General features: G+C 44.0%; 1 protein-coding gene across 4 annotated transcripts in view; it reads left to right on the forward strand.

Annotated features, from left to right (window-relative positions):
• LPIN1 (lipin 1) overlaps positions 1–18,914 on the forward strand; it is a 274,958-nt gene that overhangs the window by 185,827 nt on the left and 70,217 nt on the right. For all 4 annotated transcript variants that reach the window (XM_077291442.1, XM_077291443.1, XM_077291444.1 and 1 more), the window contains exons 5-6: positions 13,719–13,838; positions 18,625–18,754. In XM_077291442.1, the coding sequence (XP_077147557.1) occupies positions 13,719–13,838; positions 18,625–18,754 (250 nt within the window). The remainder of the gene's footprint in view (positions 1–13,718; positions 13,839–18,624; positions 18,755–18,914) is intronic.

The following is an 18,914-nucleotide window of genomic DNA, read 5'->3' on the forward strand; positions in this document are numbered from 1 at the left end:
TATCTTTGGGTACTTATATGGGGGGGAAACTGCTCTTCGGTGGATAATAAGGTATCTGATGACATCTAGTGGAGTTAAGTGGTATTGCACATGATGTTATAGATACTTGCACTAATAGTAAAAAACATATTTGTCACATAATCTATAATTCTAAAAATGGGTAAATTATATATTATAACAAAAATTGAACCATATTAACCCTATGAACAAAGGTGTAGCTGGTACCATATAAGTACCTGTACCCAATGTTTAGAAAACATTTAAAGGGGCTTTTCACATTTGTATAATTTATTATTTATGCATTACTTGTCCAGCGCTATCATATTCCACAGCGCTTTACATACATAGCATCGCTGTCTCCAATGGGTATCACAATCTAGATTCCCTATCAGGATGTTATTAAAGACTTAAAGGGGTTTTCCCACTAGCAGAGTACATTTTAATAAAAATTTGAATCAATAGATCTTGGAATAATAATAATTTCCACAATTGGATATGTTAAAAAAAATGTTCCTGTGCTGAGATAATCTTATAAATGTGTCCTTGTTGTATACTATATAATGGTTGTGTCTGACCAGGGTTGGCGTTATGGGCAGGCAGACTAGGCAGCTGCCTAGGGTCCTCAGACACTAAAGGGGCCCCCTGATGCGATGAAGCTTACAATTCGAATAACACTAGGCAGTGTTTTGCTCAGTTGGAGAAGAGGCAGAACTATCAGCTTCTGTCCTCATGCAATGTGAGTCTTGCCCGGCGCAGCGCTGCCTAGTATTATTTATACTTCCATCATCAATCCTTTAGGCAGAAGCATTCAGGCCTGTACTACTGACCTGCGGCTGCGCTCTGCATCTTCTCATGTTCTGGCTTATATACTCTGTCCGGTCCTGACAGCTGCTGTTCAGCCTCAGGACCTTACTAAGTGACACCTGACCACTGACATAGTCCTGACGTTGCACAGCAGCACCTGTCAGGACACAGCACAGTAGCTGCGCTGCCACCCAGGAGAAGTGTTCCCATAGACAACACTACTGCACTGATCGCCTGTGATTTTTTTTTTCTGCACCTCAACACCAGTCACACTCTGTAATAAATGTAAAAAAGAAAGCAAAAACAAACATAAAGTGATATATATAAAAAAAAAACGATACATGCTGTCACTCATCAGGGTCCTGCACGGGCCGCACTGTGGTGTGCGCTGGCACCAGGAGTGATGACGTCACTGTGATCTCCAGCCACAGGACTACTGCGTTCTGTAATAGTGTTCGCTCATACTGGAGTATATTCCGAGAAGAATCCGGCCGATTATTCTCATGACACTCCACATGAGAGAATCGTATCACAGGTGCGAAGAAGGAGAGCTTAATTTCTCCATCTTCTCCATTGTGTCTGTGTGCGTACATCGGACTGCACTCGGATAACATATTTTCGGATCTCTGGGATCTGACTGCCATGGCCCCCACCAGTCCCAAGAATCAGGACTCTGAAGAGCCCCAATTGAATGGAGCGGAGTACGATCATGTGCACCACTCCTCCGTTTATGGGAAGGTCCATGTTTATTGAGGACTTCGTAGCCTTAAGATAGCATCCCACAGCAGCCCCAGAATTGACACACCACATTAGATGCTCCAATTCTGGTGCTTTGCCCAGGTTATCCTGATTGCCCAGGTACGGTGTCAATCAGGGTACGGGGGTTGGGGGTGATGTTAGCTCTGATTTGTCACAAAAATCACAGCTGACATAAAGCCCTGGGGTTAGCAATGGAGAGGTATCTATCAGACACCCCCATTACTAACATAGTAATCAAAAATAAAAACACCCTGCCTCTCCCATCATTCCCCCTCTGTGTTTGACGTCTTAGCTCAGCAGGCGTGATTATGTCACATTGCCCCATTCTGTGCTCGGCATGGGAGCTACTGAGGAGACCAGAGCAGCAAGGGAACATGGAGAGGTGAGTACATTTATGTTTTTTAAATCAATGAGGACTATTACTGGAGGACTATGGGGACTGTATTATACTATATATACTATGTGTACCTGGATGACTATGGGGGCTGCATTATACCATATGTACTATATAGACCTAGATGACTATGGGGGCTGCATTATACCATATGTACTATATGGACCTGGATGACTATGGGAGCTGCATTATACTACATATACCATATGGACCTGGGTGACTATGGGGGCTGCATTAAACCATATGTACTATATGGGCCTGGATGACTATGGGGGTTGCATTATACTATATGTACTATATGGACCTGGATGACTATGGGGGCTGGATTATACTATATGTACTATATGGAACTGGATGACCATAGGGCGGCATTATATGATATGTATTATATGGACCTGGATGACTATGGGGGCTGCATTATATCATATGTATTATATGGACCTGGATGACTATGGAGGCTGCATTATACCATATGTACTATGTGGATTTGGATGACTATGGGGGCTGCATTATTCTATATGTACTATATGGACCTGGATGACTATGGGGGCTGCATTATATCATATGTACTATATGGATCTGGATGACTATGGGGCTGCATTATGTCACATGTACTATATGGACCTGGATGACTATGTGGGCTGCATTATACTATATGTACCATATGGACCTGGGTGACTATGGGGGCTGCATTAAACCATATGTACTATATGGACCTGGGTGACTATGGGGGCTGCATTATACCATATGTACTATATGGGCCTGGATGACTATGGGGGTTGCATTATACCATATGTACTATATGGATCTGGATGACTATGGGGGCTGCATTATACTATATGTACTATATGGACCTAGATGACTATTGGGGCTGCATTATACCATATGTACTATATGGACCTGGATGACTATGGGAGCTGCATTATACTATATATATTATATGGACCTGGATGACTATGGGAACTGCATTATACTATATATACTATATGGACCTGGATGACTATGGGGACTGCATTATACTATATGTACTATATGGACCTGGATGACTATGGGGGCTGCATTATATCATATGTACTATATGGACCTGGATGACTATGGGGACTGCATTATATCATATGTACTATATGGACCTGGATGACTATGGAGGCTGCATTATACTATATGTACTATGTGGATCTGGATGACTATGGGGGCTAGATTATACTATATGGACCTGGATGACCATGGGCGGCATTATACTATATGTATTATATGGACCTGGATGACTATGGGGGCTGCATTATATCATATGTACTATATGGACCTGGATGACTATGGAGGCTGCATTATACCATATGTACTATGTGGACCTGGATGACTATGGGGGCTGCATTATTCTATATGTACTATATGGACCTGGATGACTATGGGGGCTGCATTTTACCATATGTACTATATGGACCTGGATGACTATGGGGGCTGCATTATGCCACATGTACTATATGGACCTGGATGACTATGTGGGCTGCATTATACTATATGTACTATATGGACCTGGATGACTATGATGGGGGCTGCATTATACTATAAGTATTATATGGACCTGGATGACTATTGGGGCTGCATTATACCATATGTACTATATGGACCTGGATGACTATGGGGGCTGCATTATACCATATGTACTATGTGGATCTGGATGACTATGGGGGCTGCATTATACTATATGTACTATATGGACCTGGATGACTATGGGGCAGCATTATACCATATCTATTATATGGACCTGGATGACTATGGGGGCTGCATTATACCATATGTACTATATGGACCTGGATGACTATGGGGGTTGCATTATACCATATGTACTATATGGACCTAGATGACTATGGGGGCTGCATTATACCATATGTACTATATGGACCTGGATGACTATGGGGGCTGCATTATGCCACATGTACTGTATGGACCTGGATGACTATGGGGGCTGCATTATACCATATGTACTTTATGGACCTGGATGACTATGGGGACTGCATTATGCTATATGTACTATATGGACCTGGATGACTATGGGGGCTGCATTATACCATATGTACTATATGGACCTGGATGACTATGAGGGCTGCATTATACCATATATACTAAGTGGACCTGGATGACTATGGGGGCTGCATATACTATATGTACTATATGGACCTGGATGACTATGGGGGCGGCATTATACCATATGTACTATATGGACTTGGATGACTATGGGGGCTGCATTATACCATATGTACCATATGGACCTGGGTGACTGGGGACTGCATTATACTATATGTACTATATGGACCTGGATGACTATGGGGCTGTATTATACTATGTGTACTAAATGGGCATGGAGGACTATGGAGCTGCATCATACTATATGTACTATATGGACTTGGATGACTATGGGGGCTGCATTATACCATATGTACCATATGGACCTGGGTGACTATGGGGACTGCATTATACTATATGTACTATATGGACCTGGATGACTATGGGGCTGTATTATACTATGTGTACTAAATGGGCATGGAGGACTATGGAGCTGCATCATACTATATGTACTATATGGACCTGGATGACTATGGGGGTTGCATTATACCATATGTACTATATGGACCTAGATGACTATGGGGGCTGCATTATACCATATGTACTATATGGACCTGGATGACTATGGGGGCTGCATTATGCCACATGTACTGTATGGACCTGGATGACTATGGGGGCTGCATTATACCATATGTACTTTATGGACCTGGATGACTATGGGGACTGCATTATGCTATATGTACTATATGGACCTGGATGACTATGGGGGCTGCATTATACCATATGTACTATATGGACCTGGATGACTATGAGGGCTGCATTATACCATATATACTAAGTGGACCTGGATGACTATGGGGGCTGCATATACTATATGTACTATATGGACCTGGATGACTATGGGGGCGGCATTATACCATATATACTATATGGACTTGGATGACTATGGGGGCTGCATTATACCATATGTACCATATGGACCTGGGTGACTATGGGGATTGCATTATACTATATGTACTATATGGACCTGGATGACTACGGGGCTGTATTATACTATGTGTACTAAATGGGCATGGAGGACTATGGAGCTGCATCATACTATATGTACTATATGGACTTGGATGACTATGGGGGCTGCATTATACCATATGTACCATATGGACCTGGGTGACTATGGGGACTGCATTATACTATATGTACTATATGGACCTGGATGACTATGGGGCTGTATTATACTATGTGTACTAAATGGGCATGGAGGACTATGGAGCTGCATCATACTATATGTACTATATGGACTTGGATGACTATAGGGGCTGCATTATACTATATGGTGCTGGAGGACTATGGGAGCTGCATTATACTATGGTGTTGGAGGACTATGGGGACTGCATTATACTATACGGCACTACAGAACTATGGGGACTGCATTATACTATGTGTACCATATGGAACTGGAGGGCAATGGGGGCTAGATTATACTGTATGTACTATATGGAAGTGGAGGTCAATGGGATCTGCATTGTACTATATGTACTATATGGAGCTTGAGTACTATGGGTGCTGCATTATACTATTTATACCATATGGAGCTGGAGGACTATGGGACTATGGGGGCTGCATCATACTATATGTACCATATGGACCTGGATGACTATGGGGGCTGCATTACACCATATGTACTATATGGAACTGGAGGACTGTGGGAGCTGCATTACACCATATGTATATATGGAACAAGAGGACTATAGGGGCTGCATCATATTGTAAGTACTATATGGACCTGGATGACTATGGGGGCTGCATTATGCTGCATATACCATATAGAGCTGGAGGGGTGTGTGTTATACTATATGGATGATTATGGGGTGTGTATTATACTACACGGAGGACTATAGAGTGTGCGCTATACTATATGCAGGACTATGGGGGATGTATTATACTATATGGAGGACTATGAGGTGCATTATTGTATATGGAGGACAGTGAGGAGTGCATTATACTATATGAAGGACTGTTGCGCATTATACTATGTGGAGGACTATGGGGAGCGTTATACTATATGCAGGACTATGAGGTGTACATTATACTACATGTAAGACCATGGGGCACCTTATAATACTGTATATGGAGGACTATGGAGTGCATTATAGTGTATGGAGGAGTATGGGGAGTGCATTATACTGTATGGAGGACCATGAGGGTGAATTATACTATATGCAGAACTATGGGTTGCATTATACTATGTGGAGGACTATGGGGTGTGCATTATACTATATGGAGGACTATTCTGTGTATTATACTGCGTGAAGGACTATGGGATGCTTTATACTAAACGAGCAAAAATGTGGGCACTCTTGGAGATTTGTGTGCTCAGATAACTTTGACCAAGCTTTAGACTTTAATTAGCCTGTTAGGTTTATGGCTTGTTCACTATCATCGTTAGGAAACGTCAGGTGATGCAAATTTCCCAGCTTTGTAAAAACCCAACCTCACCTAACCTTGTGCCAAAAAACAACAGCCATGTGTTCCTCTAAGTAGCTGCCTAGCACTCTGAAAATGAAAGTGGTGGAGGCCCACAAAGCAGGCTGTAAGAAGACAGCAAAGTGTTTTAAAGTTGCCCTTTCCTTAGTTCGAAATGTAATTAAGAAATGGCAGTTAACAGGAACAGTGGAGGTGAAGATAAGGTCTGGAAGACCAAGCAAAATTTCAGTGAGAGCTGCTCGTAGGATTGCTAGAGAGGCAAATCAGAACCCCTGCCTTACCTTCACAAAGATTTAGCAGACTCTGGAGTTGTGGTACATTGTTCTACTGTTCAGAGACACCTGCACAAATATGGCCTTCATCGAAGTGTCATCAGAAGAAAACCTCTCTTGAGTCCTCACCATAAAATTCATCATCAGAAGTATGCAAAAGAACATCTAAACAAGCATGATGCATTTTGGAAACAAGTCCTGTGGATCGATGAGGTTAAAATAGAACTGTTTGGTAAAAATGATCAAAGGTATGTGTGGAGAAAAAGGGCACAGAATTTCAGGAAAAGAACATCTCGCCATCCATTAATCATAGGATGGATAAATCATGCTTTGGGGTCGTGTTGCAGCCAATGGCATAGGGAACATTTCATGGGTTGAAGGAAGAACTAATTCAATGAAATTTCAACACATTCTTGCTGCAAACATAACACCATCTGTAAAAAAGTCGAAGTTGAAGAGGATGGCTTCTACACATGGATAATGATCCTAAACACACATCAAAATCCACAATAGACTACCTCAAAAGGCGCAAGTTGAAGATTTTACAATAGGAGACACTGAGGCTGCTTTATATACATCACATAGGAGACACTGAGATTGCTGTATATACATTAGTAGGAGACAGTAGAACTGGTGTATATATATCATGTAAGATACTGCAACTGTTGGTTCCATCATAGGGTCAAGAGCGAGTTAACTTCTCCCACAAAAAACATCATGATACTTCCACTGGCCAGCTTCAGGGTGTAATCAGTTATTGCATACACTGCAGCATTCCATAGTAAAGGGAGCATGTGTGTGCTCACAATCTAAAGATGAATTTAAAGGTCTTGCTATCGAAACAGAACTGGCGGCCCAAGCACTGCGCTCCTTGGAAATCTAGTCAGGGGCTGGAGGAAGTAACATTGTGGTCCATTTACTGCCCCTGGGCTGGAGTTTCCCTTCCCATGGACTAAAGTGTTGGGCAAAAATATTCAGAGAACCCTAGTCCAGCAGCCACGTCCCATTTTTCATGGCCATTGGACTAGAGGCCTGCGAACTTCTTACCTCCCGGTATCCCTGGTGCTACTTCTGGTTTGAAGGCCTGGCGTGGTGTCATCATTGCAGTGTGATGCACACATGACTGTTGTGAATTCTGTTCTTGGGTTCCCTCCGGTGGTTGTTGGTGGTATTGCAGCTGTCCCTGGCTTGCAATCCTGGTCAGGTGTCCCTGCTGATTGCAGGCCTGACTGGGGTATTTAGGGCTGCTGGATTCATTAGTCAGTGCCAGTTGTCCATTGTTCTTGGAGGGATTGCTTCTCTCTCTGGTTCCTCATGCTCTGCTGCCAATTCAGCTAAGATAAGTGTCTGGTTTTTTGTCTCTGTGCACACATGCAGTGTGCTTGTAATTCAGTGCAATTCATTTGTGTTTTTGTCCAGCTTAGACTTTGTTTGGACTTTTCAGTCATGCTGGATTCTCAGGAGTTGCAGATATACTTGCTATGTCTTTAGTTAGATGTAGTATATTTGTATTTTCTGCTGTGGATATTTTTAGGATTTTAATACTGACCGCTTAGAATTCTGTCCTATCCTTTTCTATTTAGCTAGAAGTGCCTCTTTTGCTAAATTCTGTTTTTCTGCCTGCGTGTGTCTTTCCTCTTATACTCACAGTCAATATTTGTGGGGGGCTGCCTATCCTTTGGGGCTCTGCTCTAAGGCAAGATAGAATTCCCATTTCCACCTATAGGGGTATTTAGTCCTCCGGCTGTGTCGAGGTGTCTAGGACGGGTTAGGCACACCCCACGGCTACTTCTAGTTGCGGTGTCAGTTTAGGGTTTGCGGTCAGTACAGATACCACTTACTCCTGAGAAAGTCTCTCATGCGGCGCCTAGGTCACCGGATCATAACAGTACAACTGGCCAACAATGAGTTATATGCATCTCAGAAGAAGGGAAGAAAGGTGTTGAGCCATTTTTTTTTCTGTAGCCTGTTTTTTCTCTCCTTCCCTCTTTTCCTCTGGGTGACTGAGGAGACTTGTGCTAGCATGGATGTTCAGGGATTAGTTTCTCCTGTAGACCAGCTTGCTGCTAGGGTACAGGGTATTTCGGATTATATTGTTCAGACTCCGCTTTTAGAGCCTAGGATTCCTACTCCTGATTTGTTTTTTGGGGACAGGTCCAAATTTTTGAGTTTTAAAAACAACTGTAAACTGTTTTTTGCTCTGAAACGTCGTTCCTCTGGTGATCCCATTCAGCAGGTTAAAATTGTCATCTCCCTGTTGCGTGGCGACCCTCAGGATTGGGCATTTTCACTGGAATCTGGGAATCCGGCCTTGCTTAATGTAGACGCCTTTTTTCAGGCTCTAGGATTATTATATGATGAACCAAATTCTGTGGATCAAGCGGAAAAGACCTTGTTGGCCCTGTCTCAGGGTCAAGAAGCGGCAGAATTGTATTGTCAGAAATTTAGAAAATGGTCTGTGCTGACTAAATGGAATGATGAAGCTTTGGCTGCAATTTTCAGAAAGGGTCTTTCTGAATCTGTTAAATATGTTATGGTGGGGTTTCCCACGCCTGTTGGTCTGAGTGATTCTATGTCTCCGGCCATTCAGATTGATCGGCGCTTGCGGGAGCGCAGAACTGTGCGGGCTGTGGCGTTGTCCTCAGAGCAGATGCCTGAGCCTATGCAGTGTGATAGGATTCTGTCTAGAACGGAACAACAAGGATGCAGACATCAGAATAGGTTGTGTTTTTATTGTGGCGATGCTTCTCATGTCATTTCAGTCTGCCCTAAGCGTACAAAGAGAATTGCTAGTTCAGTTACCATCAGTACTGTACAACCTAAATTTCTGTTATCTGTGACCTTAATCTGCTCATTGTCGTCATTTTCTGTCATGGCGTTTGTGGATTCAGGTGCCGCTTTGAATCTAATGGACTTTGAATTTGCCAGGCGTTGTGGTTTCCCTTTGCAATCTTTGCAGAACCCTATTCCTTTAAGGGGCATTGATGCTACACCTTTGGCTAAAAATAAACCCCAGTTTTGGACACAGGTGACCATGTGCATGGTGCCAGCCCATCAGGAAGATTGTCGTTTTCTGGTGTTGCATAATTTGCATGATGCTATTGTGCTGGGTTTTCCATGGTTGCAGATACATAATCCTGTGTTGGATTGGAAGTCTATGTCTGTGACTAGTTGGGGTTGTCAGGGGGTTCATAGTGACGTTCCTTTGATGTCAATCTCCTCTTCCACCTCTTCTGAGGTTCCAGAGTTTTTGTCTGATTTTCAGGATGTATTCGATGAGCCCAAGTCCAGTTCCCTTCCACCGCATAGGGACTGTGATTGTGCTATTGACTTGATTCCAGGCTGTAAGTTTCCCAAGGGCCGACTTTTCAACCTGTCTGTGCCAGAACATACCGCTATGCGGAGTTATGTTAAGGAGTCTTTGGAGAAGGGGTATATTCGGCCCTCTTCTTCACCGTTGGGAGCGGGATTTTTTTTTGTTGCTAAGAAGGATGGCTCCTTGAGACCCTGTATTGATTATCGCCTCTTGAATAAGATCACGGTCAAGTTTCAATACCCTTTGCCTTTGCTTTCCGATTTGTTTGCCAGGATTAAGGGGGCTAGTTGGTTTACTAAGATTGACCTTCGGGGGGCATATAATCTTGTTCGTATTAAGCAGGGTGATGAATGGAAAACTGCGTTTAATACGCCCGAAGGCCATTTTGAATACCTTGTGATGCCATTCGGACTCTCTAATGCTCCATCTGTTTTTCAGTCCTTCATGCATGATATCTTCCAGAATTATCTTGATAAATTCATGATTGTATATTTGGATGATATCTTGATTTTTTCCGATGATTGGGAGTCTCATGTGAAGCAGGTCAGGATGGTATTTCAGATCCTTCGTGATAATGCTTTGTTTGTGAAGGGGTCTAAGTGTCTCTTTGGAGTGCAGAAGGTTTCTTTTTTGGGCTTCATTTTTTCTCTCTCATCTATAGAGATGGATCCGGTTAAGGTTCAGGCCATTCATGATTGGATTCAGCCCACATCTGTGAAGAGCCTTCAGAAATTTTTGGGCTTTGCTAATTTTTATCGCCGTTTCATTGCTAACTTCTCCAGTGTGGTTAAACCCCTGACCGATTTGACGAAGAAAGGCGCTGATGTAGCGAATTGGTCCTCTGTGGCTGTCTCTGCCTTTCAGGAGCTTAAACGCCGATTTACTTCTGCCCCGGTGTTGCATCAGCCGGATGTTTCTCTTCCGTTTCAGTTTGAGGTTGACGCTTCTGAGATTGGGGCAGGGGCCGTTTTGTCTCAGAGGAATTCTGTTGGTTCCTTGGTGAAACCGTGTGCCTTCTTTTCTCGTAAGTTTTCGCCTGCTGAACGCAATTATGATGTCGGCAGTCGGGAGTTGTTGGCTATGAAGTGGGCGTTTGAGGAATGGCGACATTGGCTTGAGGGAGCCAAGCACCGTATTGTGGTCTTGACCGATCATAAAAATCTGATTTACCTCGAGTCTGCCAGATGGCTGAATCCTAGACAGGCTCGATGGTCCTTGTTTTTCTCCCGTTTTGATTTCGTGGTCTCGTATCTTCCGGGTTCTAAGAATGCTAAGGCTGATGCCCTCTCTAGGAGTTTTTTGCCTGATTCTCCTGAGGTACTGGAACCGGTCGGCATTCTGAAGGAAAGGGTGGTCCTTTCGTCCATTTCCCCTGATTTGCGACTGGTTCTGCAGGAATTTCAGGCTGACAAACCTGACCGCTGTCCAGTGGGCAAACTGTTTGTTCCTGACAGATGGACTAGTAGAGTGATTTCTGAGGTTCATTGTTCTGTGTTGGCAGGCCATCCTGGTATTTTTGGTACCAGAGATTTGGTTGGTAGGTCCTTTTGGTGGCCTTCTTTGTCGCGTGATGTGCGTTCTTTTGTGCAGTCCTGTGGGACTTGTGCGCGGGCCAAGCCTTGTTGTTCCCGTGCTAGCGGGTTGCTCTTGCCTTTGCCGGTCCCTGAGAGGCCCTGGACGCATATTTCTATGGATTTTATTTCAGATCTTCCGGTTTCCCAGAGGATGTTGGTTATCTGGGTGGTTTGTGACCGGTTCTCTAAGATGGTTCATTTGGTGCCTTTGCCTAAATTGCCTTCCTCTTCTGATTTGGTTCCGTTGTTTTTCCAGCATGTGGTTCGTTTGCATGGTATTCCGGAGAATATTGTGTCCGACAGAGGTTCCCAGTTTGTTTCTAGGTTTTGGCGGGCCTTTTGTGCTAGGCTGGGCATTGATTTGTCTTTTTCTTCCGTATTTCATCCGCAGACAAATGGCCAGACCGAGCGAACTAATCAGACTTTGGAAACTTATTTGAGATGCTTTGTGTCTGCTGATCAGGATGATTGGGTGGCTTTCTTGCCATTGGCCGAGTTCGCCCTTAATAATCGGGCTAGTTCGGCTACCTTGGTTTCGCCCTTCTTTTGTAATTTTGGTTTTCATCCTCGTTTTTCTTTGGGGCATATTGAGCCTTCTGATTGTCCTGGTGTGGATTCTGTGGTTGACAGGTTGCAGCAGATTTGGGCTCATGTGGTGGACAATTTGGTGTTGTCTCAGGAGGAGGCTCAGCGTTTTGCTAACCGTCGTCGGTGTGTTGGTTCCCGGCTTCGGGTTGGGGATTTGGTCTGGTTGTCTTCCCGTCATGTTCCTATGAAGGTTTCTTCCCCTAAGTTTAAGCCTCGGTTTATTGGTCCTTATAGGGTTTCTGAGATCATCAATCCGGTGTCTTTTCATTTGGCCCTTCCGGCCTCTTTTGCCATCCATAATGTTTTCCATAGATCTTTATTGTGGAAATATGTGGTGCCCGTTGTTCCCTCTGTTGATCCTCCTGCTCCTGTGTTGGTTGATGGGGAGTTGGAGTATGTGGTTGAGAAGATTTTGGATTCTCGCGTTTCGAGGCGGAGGCTTCAGTACCTTGTCAAATGGAAGGGTTATGGCCTGGAGGATAATTCTTGGTTTTTTGCCTCCGATGTCCATGCTGCTGATTTGGTCCGTGCCTTTCATCTGGCTCGTCCTGATCGGCCTGGGGGCTCTGGTGAGGGTTCGGTGCCCCCTCCTCAAGGGGGGGGTACTGTTGTGAATTCTGTTCTTGGGTTCCCTCCGGTGGTTGTTGGTGGTATTGCAGCTGTCCCTGGCTTGCAATCCTGGTCAGGTGTCCCTGCTGATTGCAGGCCTGACTGGGGTATTTAGGGCTGCTGGATTCATTAGTCAGTGCCAGTTGTCCATTGTTCTTGGAGGGATTGCTTCTCTCTCTGGTTCCTCATGCTCTGCTGCCAATTCAGCTAAGATAAGTGTCTGGTTTTTTTGTCTCTGTGCACACATGCAGTGTGCTTGTAATTCAGTGTAATTCATTTGTGTTTTTGTCCAGCTTAGACTTTGTTTGGATTTTTCAGTCATGCTGGATTCTCAGGAGTTGCAGATATACTTGCTATGTCTTTAGTTAGATGTAGTATATTTGTATTTTCTGCTGTGGATATTTTTAGGATTTTAATACTGACCGCTTAGAATTTTGTCCTATCCTTTTCTATTTAGCTAGAAGTGCCTCTTTTGCTAAATTCTGTTTTTCTGCCTGCGTGTGTCTTTCCTCTTATACTCACAGTCAATATTTGTGGGGGGCTGCCTATCCTTTGTCGCTCTGCTCTGAGGCAAGATAGAATTCCCATTTCCACCTATAGGGGTATTTAGTCCTCCGGCTGTGTCGAGGTGTCTAGGCCTGGTTAGGTACATCCCACGGCTACTTCTAGTTGCGGTGTCAGTTTAGGGTTTGCGGTCAGTACAGATACCACTTACTCCTGAGAAAGTCTCTCATGCGACTCTTAGGTCACCGGATCATAACACATGACATCGTGACAGATTCTCTAACAAACGTTGAACCTGCAGTTTGTTTCCTTTTTAACAACATAATTAATTATTACATTATCTTTTCTAGATCTTCTGTGCAGACCAGCTTTACTGACAGAGTCCATGAAATGAGCCAGGCGAAAGGCGGACCCTTCTCTAAAGCCGACACTTACCCGCACTCTGACGGAGAGTGGACTCCAGGACAAAGGTTTGTGCATCACATTGCGATTATCACACTGTGCATGAAGTAGAGGAGGCAAAGGAGAGTAACTCTGTAGAGGATCAGACTACAGAGATTGTTTATTTGTAGTCTGTTACCATGGAGACACATAACTCTGCATAGGAGCTGTAGACTAAAAACGGAAGAAGTTTATAATCAATAGTGTTTGCAACATAGTCCTTCTCTTAGCTGTAATGTGGATGTAATTGCACCCAGTGCAGGAAGCCCTAGGAAAAACTAAAGAACGTTTACTAGAAAAGATCCACGTTGACTGATGTCAGTTTGCTGCCCATATGCATCTGATTATTGACAGATACCACTCTATGCTATACTCTACTAACACCCAAAGCTACGATCACTCTGCTGTTGATGGCCACAGTCCTTCTTGATGATTCTGCCGGACACTTCTATAACAAGCTGATTTATGTATTATTTGGGGCACCTTGGCGCCATGCGCTGTGTGTGACATCAGCCGGGTATACAGTTTAGCCCAGTGACTCTCACAACTACCGCGTGAATTTGCACATGTCCATGAAGAAAGGGGACTAAGAAGTTGCAGGACACATTAACTTATCGTCAGATATTTCACCATGTGATTTTTACGGATTGAATACAGATTTTGTTTTATCCCTATTATCGCTGGTGCCTCAGAATCTTGGATTTTCTGCAGTAATATTTTTTGAAGTCCAAGAGCTTTATTTAGTTTTTTTTTAAAATAAGGGAATGACAAACCTATGCTACTGTATTGTGCTGTCTTAGGCCTCAGTCATGCCTCAGTTTTTCATGTAAAAGTTCTCTCCTTTTTTTTTCACGGATGGCGTTTATACCCATAAAAGTCTAAGTGGCTTTTCAAATGTCTGTGATTTTTTGATCTGTTCAAAATCGCGAAGATATGTCCAATATTGATTTAAGTAACAGATCAAACGCGCCAATGAAAGTCTACGGGTGCGTGAAAAAAATCGCACCGCACTTGGATGCCATCTCTTTGCTCTTTTTCACTGACTGATAGGAAATAATCAAGATCCTTTTTTTTTCTCATCATTTTTCGCTATCGAATATCAGTGATGAAACTCGGTTCGTTTTTCTTGTATGTCAAAAAAACTGTGACCTTAAAGTGTACTTGTCCTTTCCCACAAAACCAGAGGAAAAAAACACAGCCTTAATCCCCCACAAGACGTTAAAACAACACTCCTGCGTTTTTTTTCTTATTTCTATGTCACTGTCGGTATCACTAATGTTCATTCCCTGCCCCTATTAATATAGTGACCAGCTGCCATCTTCTTCTGCCCTCCGATCGTCTTCTGCCAGCTTCCTGCTCTGACTGAGATCCGGCCGTACAGGTAGAGCACAGCAGTGACGTCACCGCTGCGCTCTGCTCTCACTGTACGGCGGCACTCAGTCAGAGCAGGAAGCGGACGGCAAGGGACCTGACGGACATCAGATGGTGAGTATGTACTGTTTGTTTTTTTTGGTAACCAGGGTAAACATTGGGTTACTAAGCGCGGCCCTGCGCTTAGTAACCCGATGTTTACCCTGGTTACCCGGGTGCTGCAGGGGGACTTCGGCATCGTTGAAGACAGTTTCAACGATGCCGAAGTCGTTCCCCTGATCGTTGGTCGCTGGAGAGAGCTGTCTGTGTGACAGCTCCCCAGCGACCACACAGCGACTTACCAACGATCACGGCCAGGTTGTATCGCTGGTCGTGATCGTTGGTAAATCGCTATGTGTGACGGGGCCTTTACACTGAGAGCTTGAGACTGGTAGCTCTGACTTCCTGCATTCCTCAGGAGCTGAGGTCATATGATGATGGCGTAGCAGCGCTGGGAAAAGCAGAAGACGGCAGCTGAAAAGTAGAATACTAGCTAGAGGCAAGGAACATGCATTAGTGACATCACTCCAGTGGTGAAATAAAAAAAAATGGCAGAGTCGTGCTTTTAAAAACTTTTGGTGCACACACCAGTCTTGTATGCTTTGGATCTATCCTAATTCTCATGCTTTATAATTTGGCATCTACTGTTTTTCAACGGCTGATTCCTCTTCATTAGCATTTCTGCCAGCACTTTCTGAGCTGGAACTTTCTTTCCCTAATTTCTCAGCATTCATTGCTCAACCATTGTCCAGTGGCATGCCTGCACTGAACTAAAATTCTGCTTCTCCGTTGAGACAGTTTGCAGTTTGGCAGACAGGAGAGCAAGAGCAGGAGGAAGTTATATTGTGAAAAAAATGTATACTGCTAGAATAATTAATCTCTAGTGATGAGCGAATATACTCGTTACTCGAGATTTCTCGAGCACGCTCGGGTGACCTCCGAGTATTTTTTAGTGCTCGGAGTTTTAGTTTTCCTCACCTCAGCTGAATGATTTACATCTGTTAGCCAGCATAAGTACATGTGGGGATTCCCTAGCAACCAGGCAACCCCCACATGTACTTATGCTGGCTAAGGCTACTTTCACACTAGCGTTAACTGCATTCCGTCACAATGCGTCGTTTTGCCGAAAAAACGCATCCTGCAAAAGTGTTTGCAGGATGCGTTTTTTCACCATTGATTAACATTAAGCGACGCATTGTGACAGATTGCCACACGTCGCACCCGTCATGCGACGGATGCGTCGTGCAGTGGCGGACCGTCGGGAGCAAAAAACGGTGCTTGCAACGTTTTTTGCTCCGTCGTAAACGTCTTTTCCGACCGCGCATGCGCGGCCGGAACTCCGCCCCCACTTTCCCGCACCTCACAATGGGGCAGCGGATGCGCTGGAAAAATGCATTTCGCTGCCCCCGTTGTGCGGCGGAGACAACGCTAGCGTCGGGAACTTCGGCCTAACAGATGTAAATCATTCAGCTGCGGCGCTAAAAACTAAAACTCCGGGCACTAAAAATACTCGGAGGACACCTAAGCGTGCTCGGGAAATCTCGAGTAACGAGTATATTCGCTCATCACTATTAATCTGTACTTCTCATCTCCATGATGTAATTTTGTCAGGCTCTATTACAGTTTTTTAATTAATTCTCATTAGCGGCTCATTCATTTTCCTGAAATCCATCTCGGTATCTCTGCTGCTGGAGACTGATTGCACTTGACAACAGGCAGCGGACAGTAAGTTAGACAGAAGTGCAGCGAAGCTGCCAGCTCCTTGGAATTAATTTTTGGGGTGAAGACAGCATAATGTTGACATAAAGGGATTTGCAGATTGTCACATTATCTATCACATGAGATCACTTTGTCTGATAGCGGAGAGACCAATTAAATTGTATCCGATCCTGCGGTTTATCAGCCCTCTATCATCCATGTATGGTGTAATCTATAGAGTCACTGCAGCATTTGCCACGGTGCACCTCAGCATGATGTATAATGGAGGAGTAATAGAGGAACATCACTAAAACGAACATGTCAGAAGTGGAGACAGATCTTCTTTAAAAGCCGAGCAATACTTGAAGATATTGTGATGTTCTTAAGGATACATTTCCAGCCCATAAATACTGCCTTACAGTGCACTTTATTGAAACGTCATACGGCCAGGCTAACTGATCTCAGCAGCTCCATCTTATGACATGGATGAAGAGACACATTTTCTTTTTTACTTCAGCAGATCTGTTTCTCTATCTTGGTGTAATGTACAAGATGAGAACATGTACTGCGCGCAGAAACTCATCGAAAACTCATTAATGAATGAGATACTGTCCTCTTCCTGGAAAAATAACGGCGGCGGACGCCTTCCCCATGATTCATCGGAAATTCCGAGCACATTCTCCAAGATAACTCAGCCTGGGATTGAATTACTGAGGGTCACTACATCTATAAAAGCCTCTGTGAATGGCTTACAGGGAGATTTACTCTCCACTACTATAAAGATTAATATCACATACCCTACAGATATATCAATGGCCGTGTCCCATCCCAGTCACCGCGGCTACAAGTAATGGAACCGCTGCACACTCTAATTACCTTCAGAGGAAGATTGTGATCTGTCTACAGGTGCTTCTCACAAAATTAGAATATCATCAAAAAGTTCATTTATTTCAGTTCTTCAATACACTTGCAATAGATCCCTCTGTTTGTAATGAGTCTATATAATATATGAGTTTGACTTTTTGTATTGAAGAACTGAAATAAATTCACTTTTTGATGATATTTTAATTTTGTGAGAAGCACCTGTATCTGTCTGTCTATCTATCTATCTATCTATCTATCTATCTATCTATCTATCTATCTATCTATCTATCTATCTATCTATCAGTTTGAGGAATACAAAATGTCTACTAGTTTGATACCGATGTCAGTACCACATAGGTGCAGACCACTGGTGGATACAGACATTAGATGCCCCTGTTCATTAACAATATATGGGCCCTTTACAGTCCATTAGTTCATCCTCAGGGTCATCACCAGCTGCATTGATGGTGGACATGGGCCCGCTTACCTCCTGGGCAGCGGCACAGGTTGCACCAATGGCATGCCCACCTCTGGTGCGGGTCCTACACCTGATACCACCACCGATCAGCTTCTATCACCCCCACCGGATGTAGATGGTGTGCTGAGGTGTCTTGTTCCATTCACCACTTACATCCGGCTGGAGGTGATAAGGACCCCGCAGCTGCGGGCACTATAGGGGCAGCAGCGGGGTCCTGCTGCTCAGCTCTTATTGAGGAGAATATTTTACTGATGTATATAGCGCCATCATATTCCATAGTGCTTTACAGAGAATGGGAGGTAATGTGATGTGCACCTTAAATTACTGCAATATTTGTATTATTTCATTGTCTTCCCTTTTTTCAGTCCTCCAGGTTCCCGTTCCGGAACTCCCAAAAGTGACTCTGAATTGGTCAGCAAATCCCAGGAGAGGGGAATGGGCCCTAGTGAGCTCCCAATGCACTGGGCTTGGGGAGAATTACCTCAGGCTACCAAGGTAAAGTGGTCACGTCTATAGCAGGATCCTCCAGCGTTGTATACTGTCATTTCTTATACGCACAGCCAGGGGGCGCCAGATACCAAGGCCTGACTCACTTTCCATCCAGACCGGGCACAATTCTCTTAATTTTCTATGAAAAGAAACCCATGGAAAACAC

The sequence above is a fragment of the Ranitomeya variabilis genome, chromosome 2 (assembly GCF_051348905.1).
Source record: "Ranitomeya variabilis isolate aRanVar5 chromosome 2, aRanVar5.hap1, whole genome shotgun sequence".
Taxonomy (NCBI): domain Eukaryota; kingdom Metazoa; phylum Chordata; class Amphibia; order Anura; family Dendrobatidae; genus Ranitomeya; species Ranitomeya variabilis.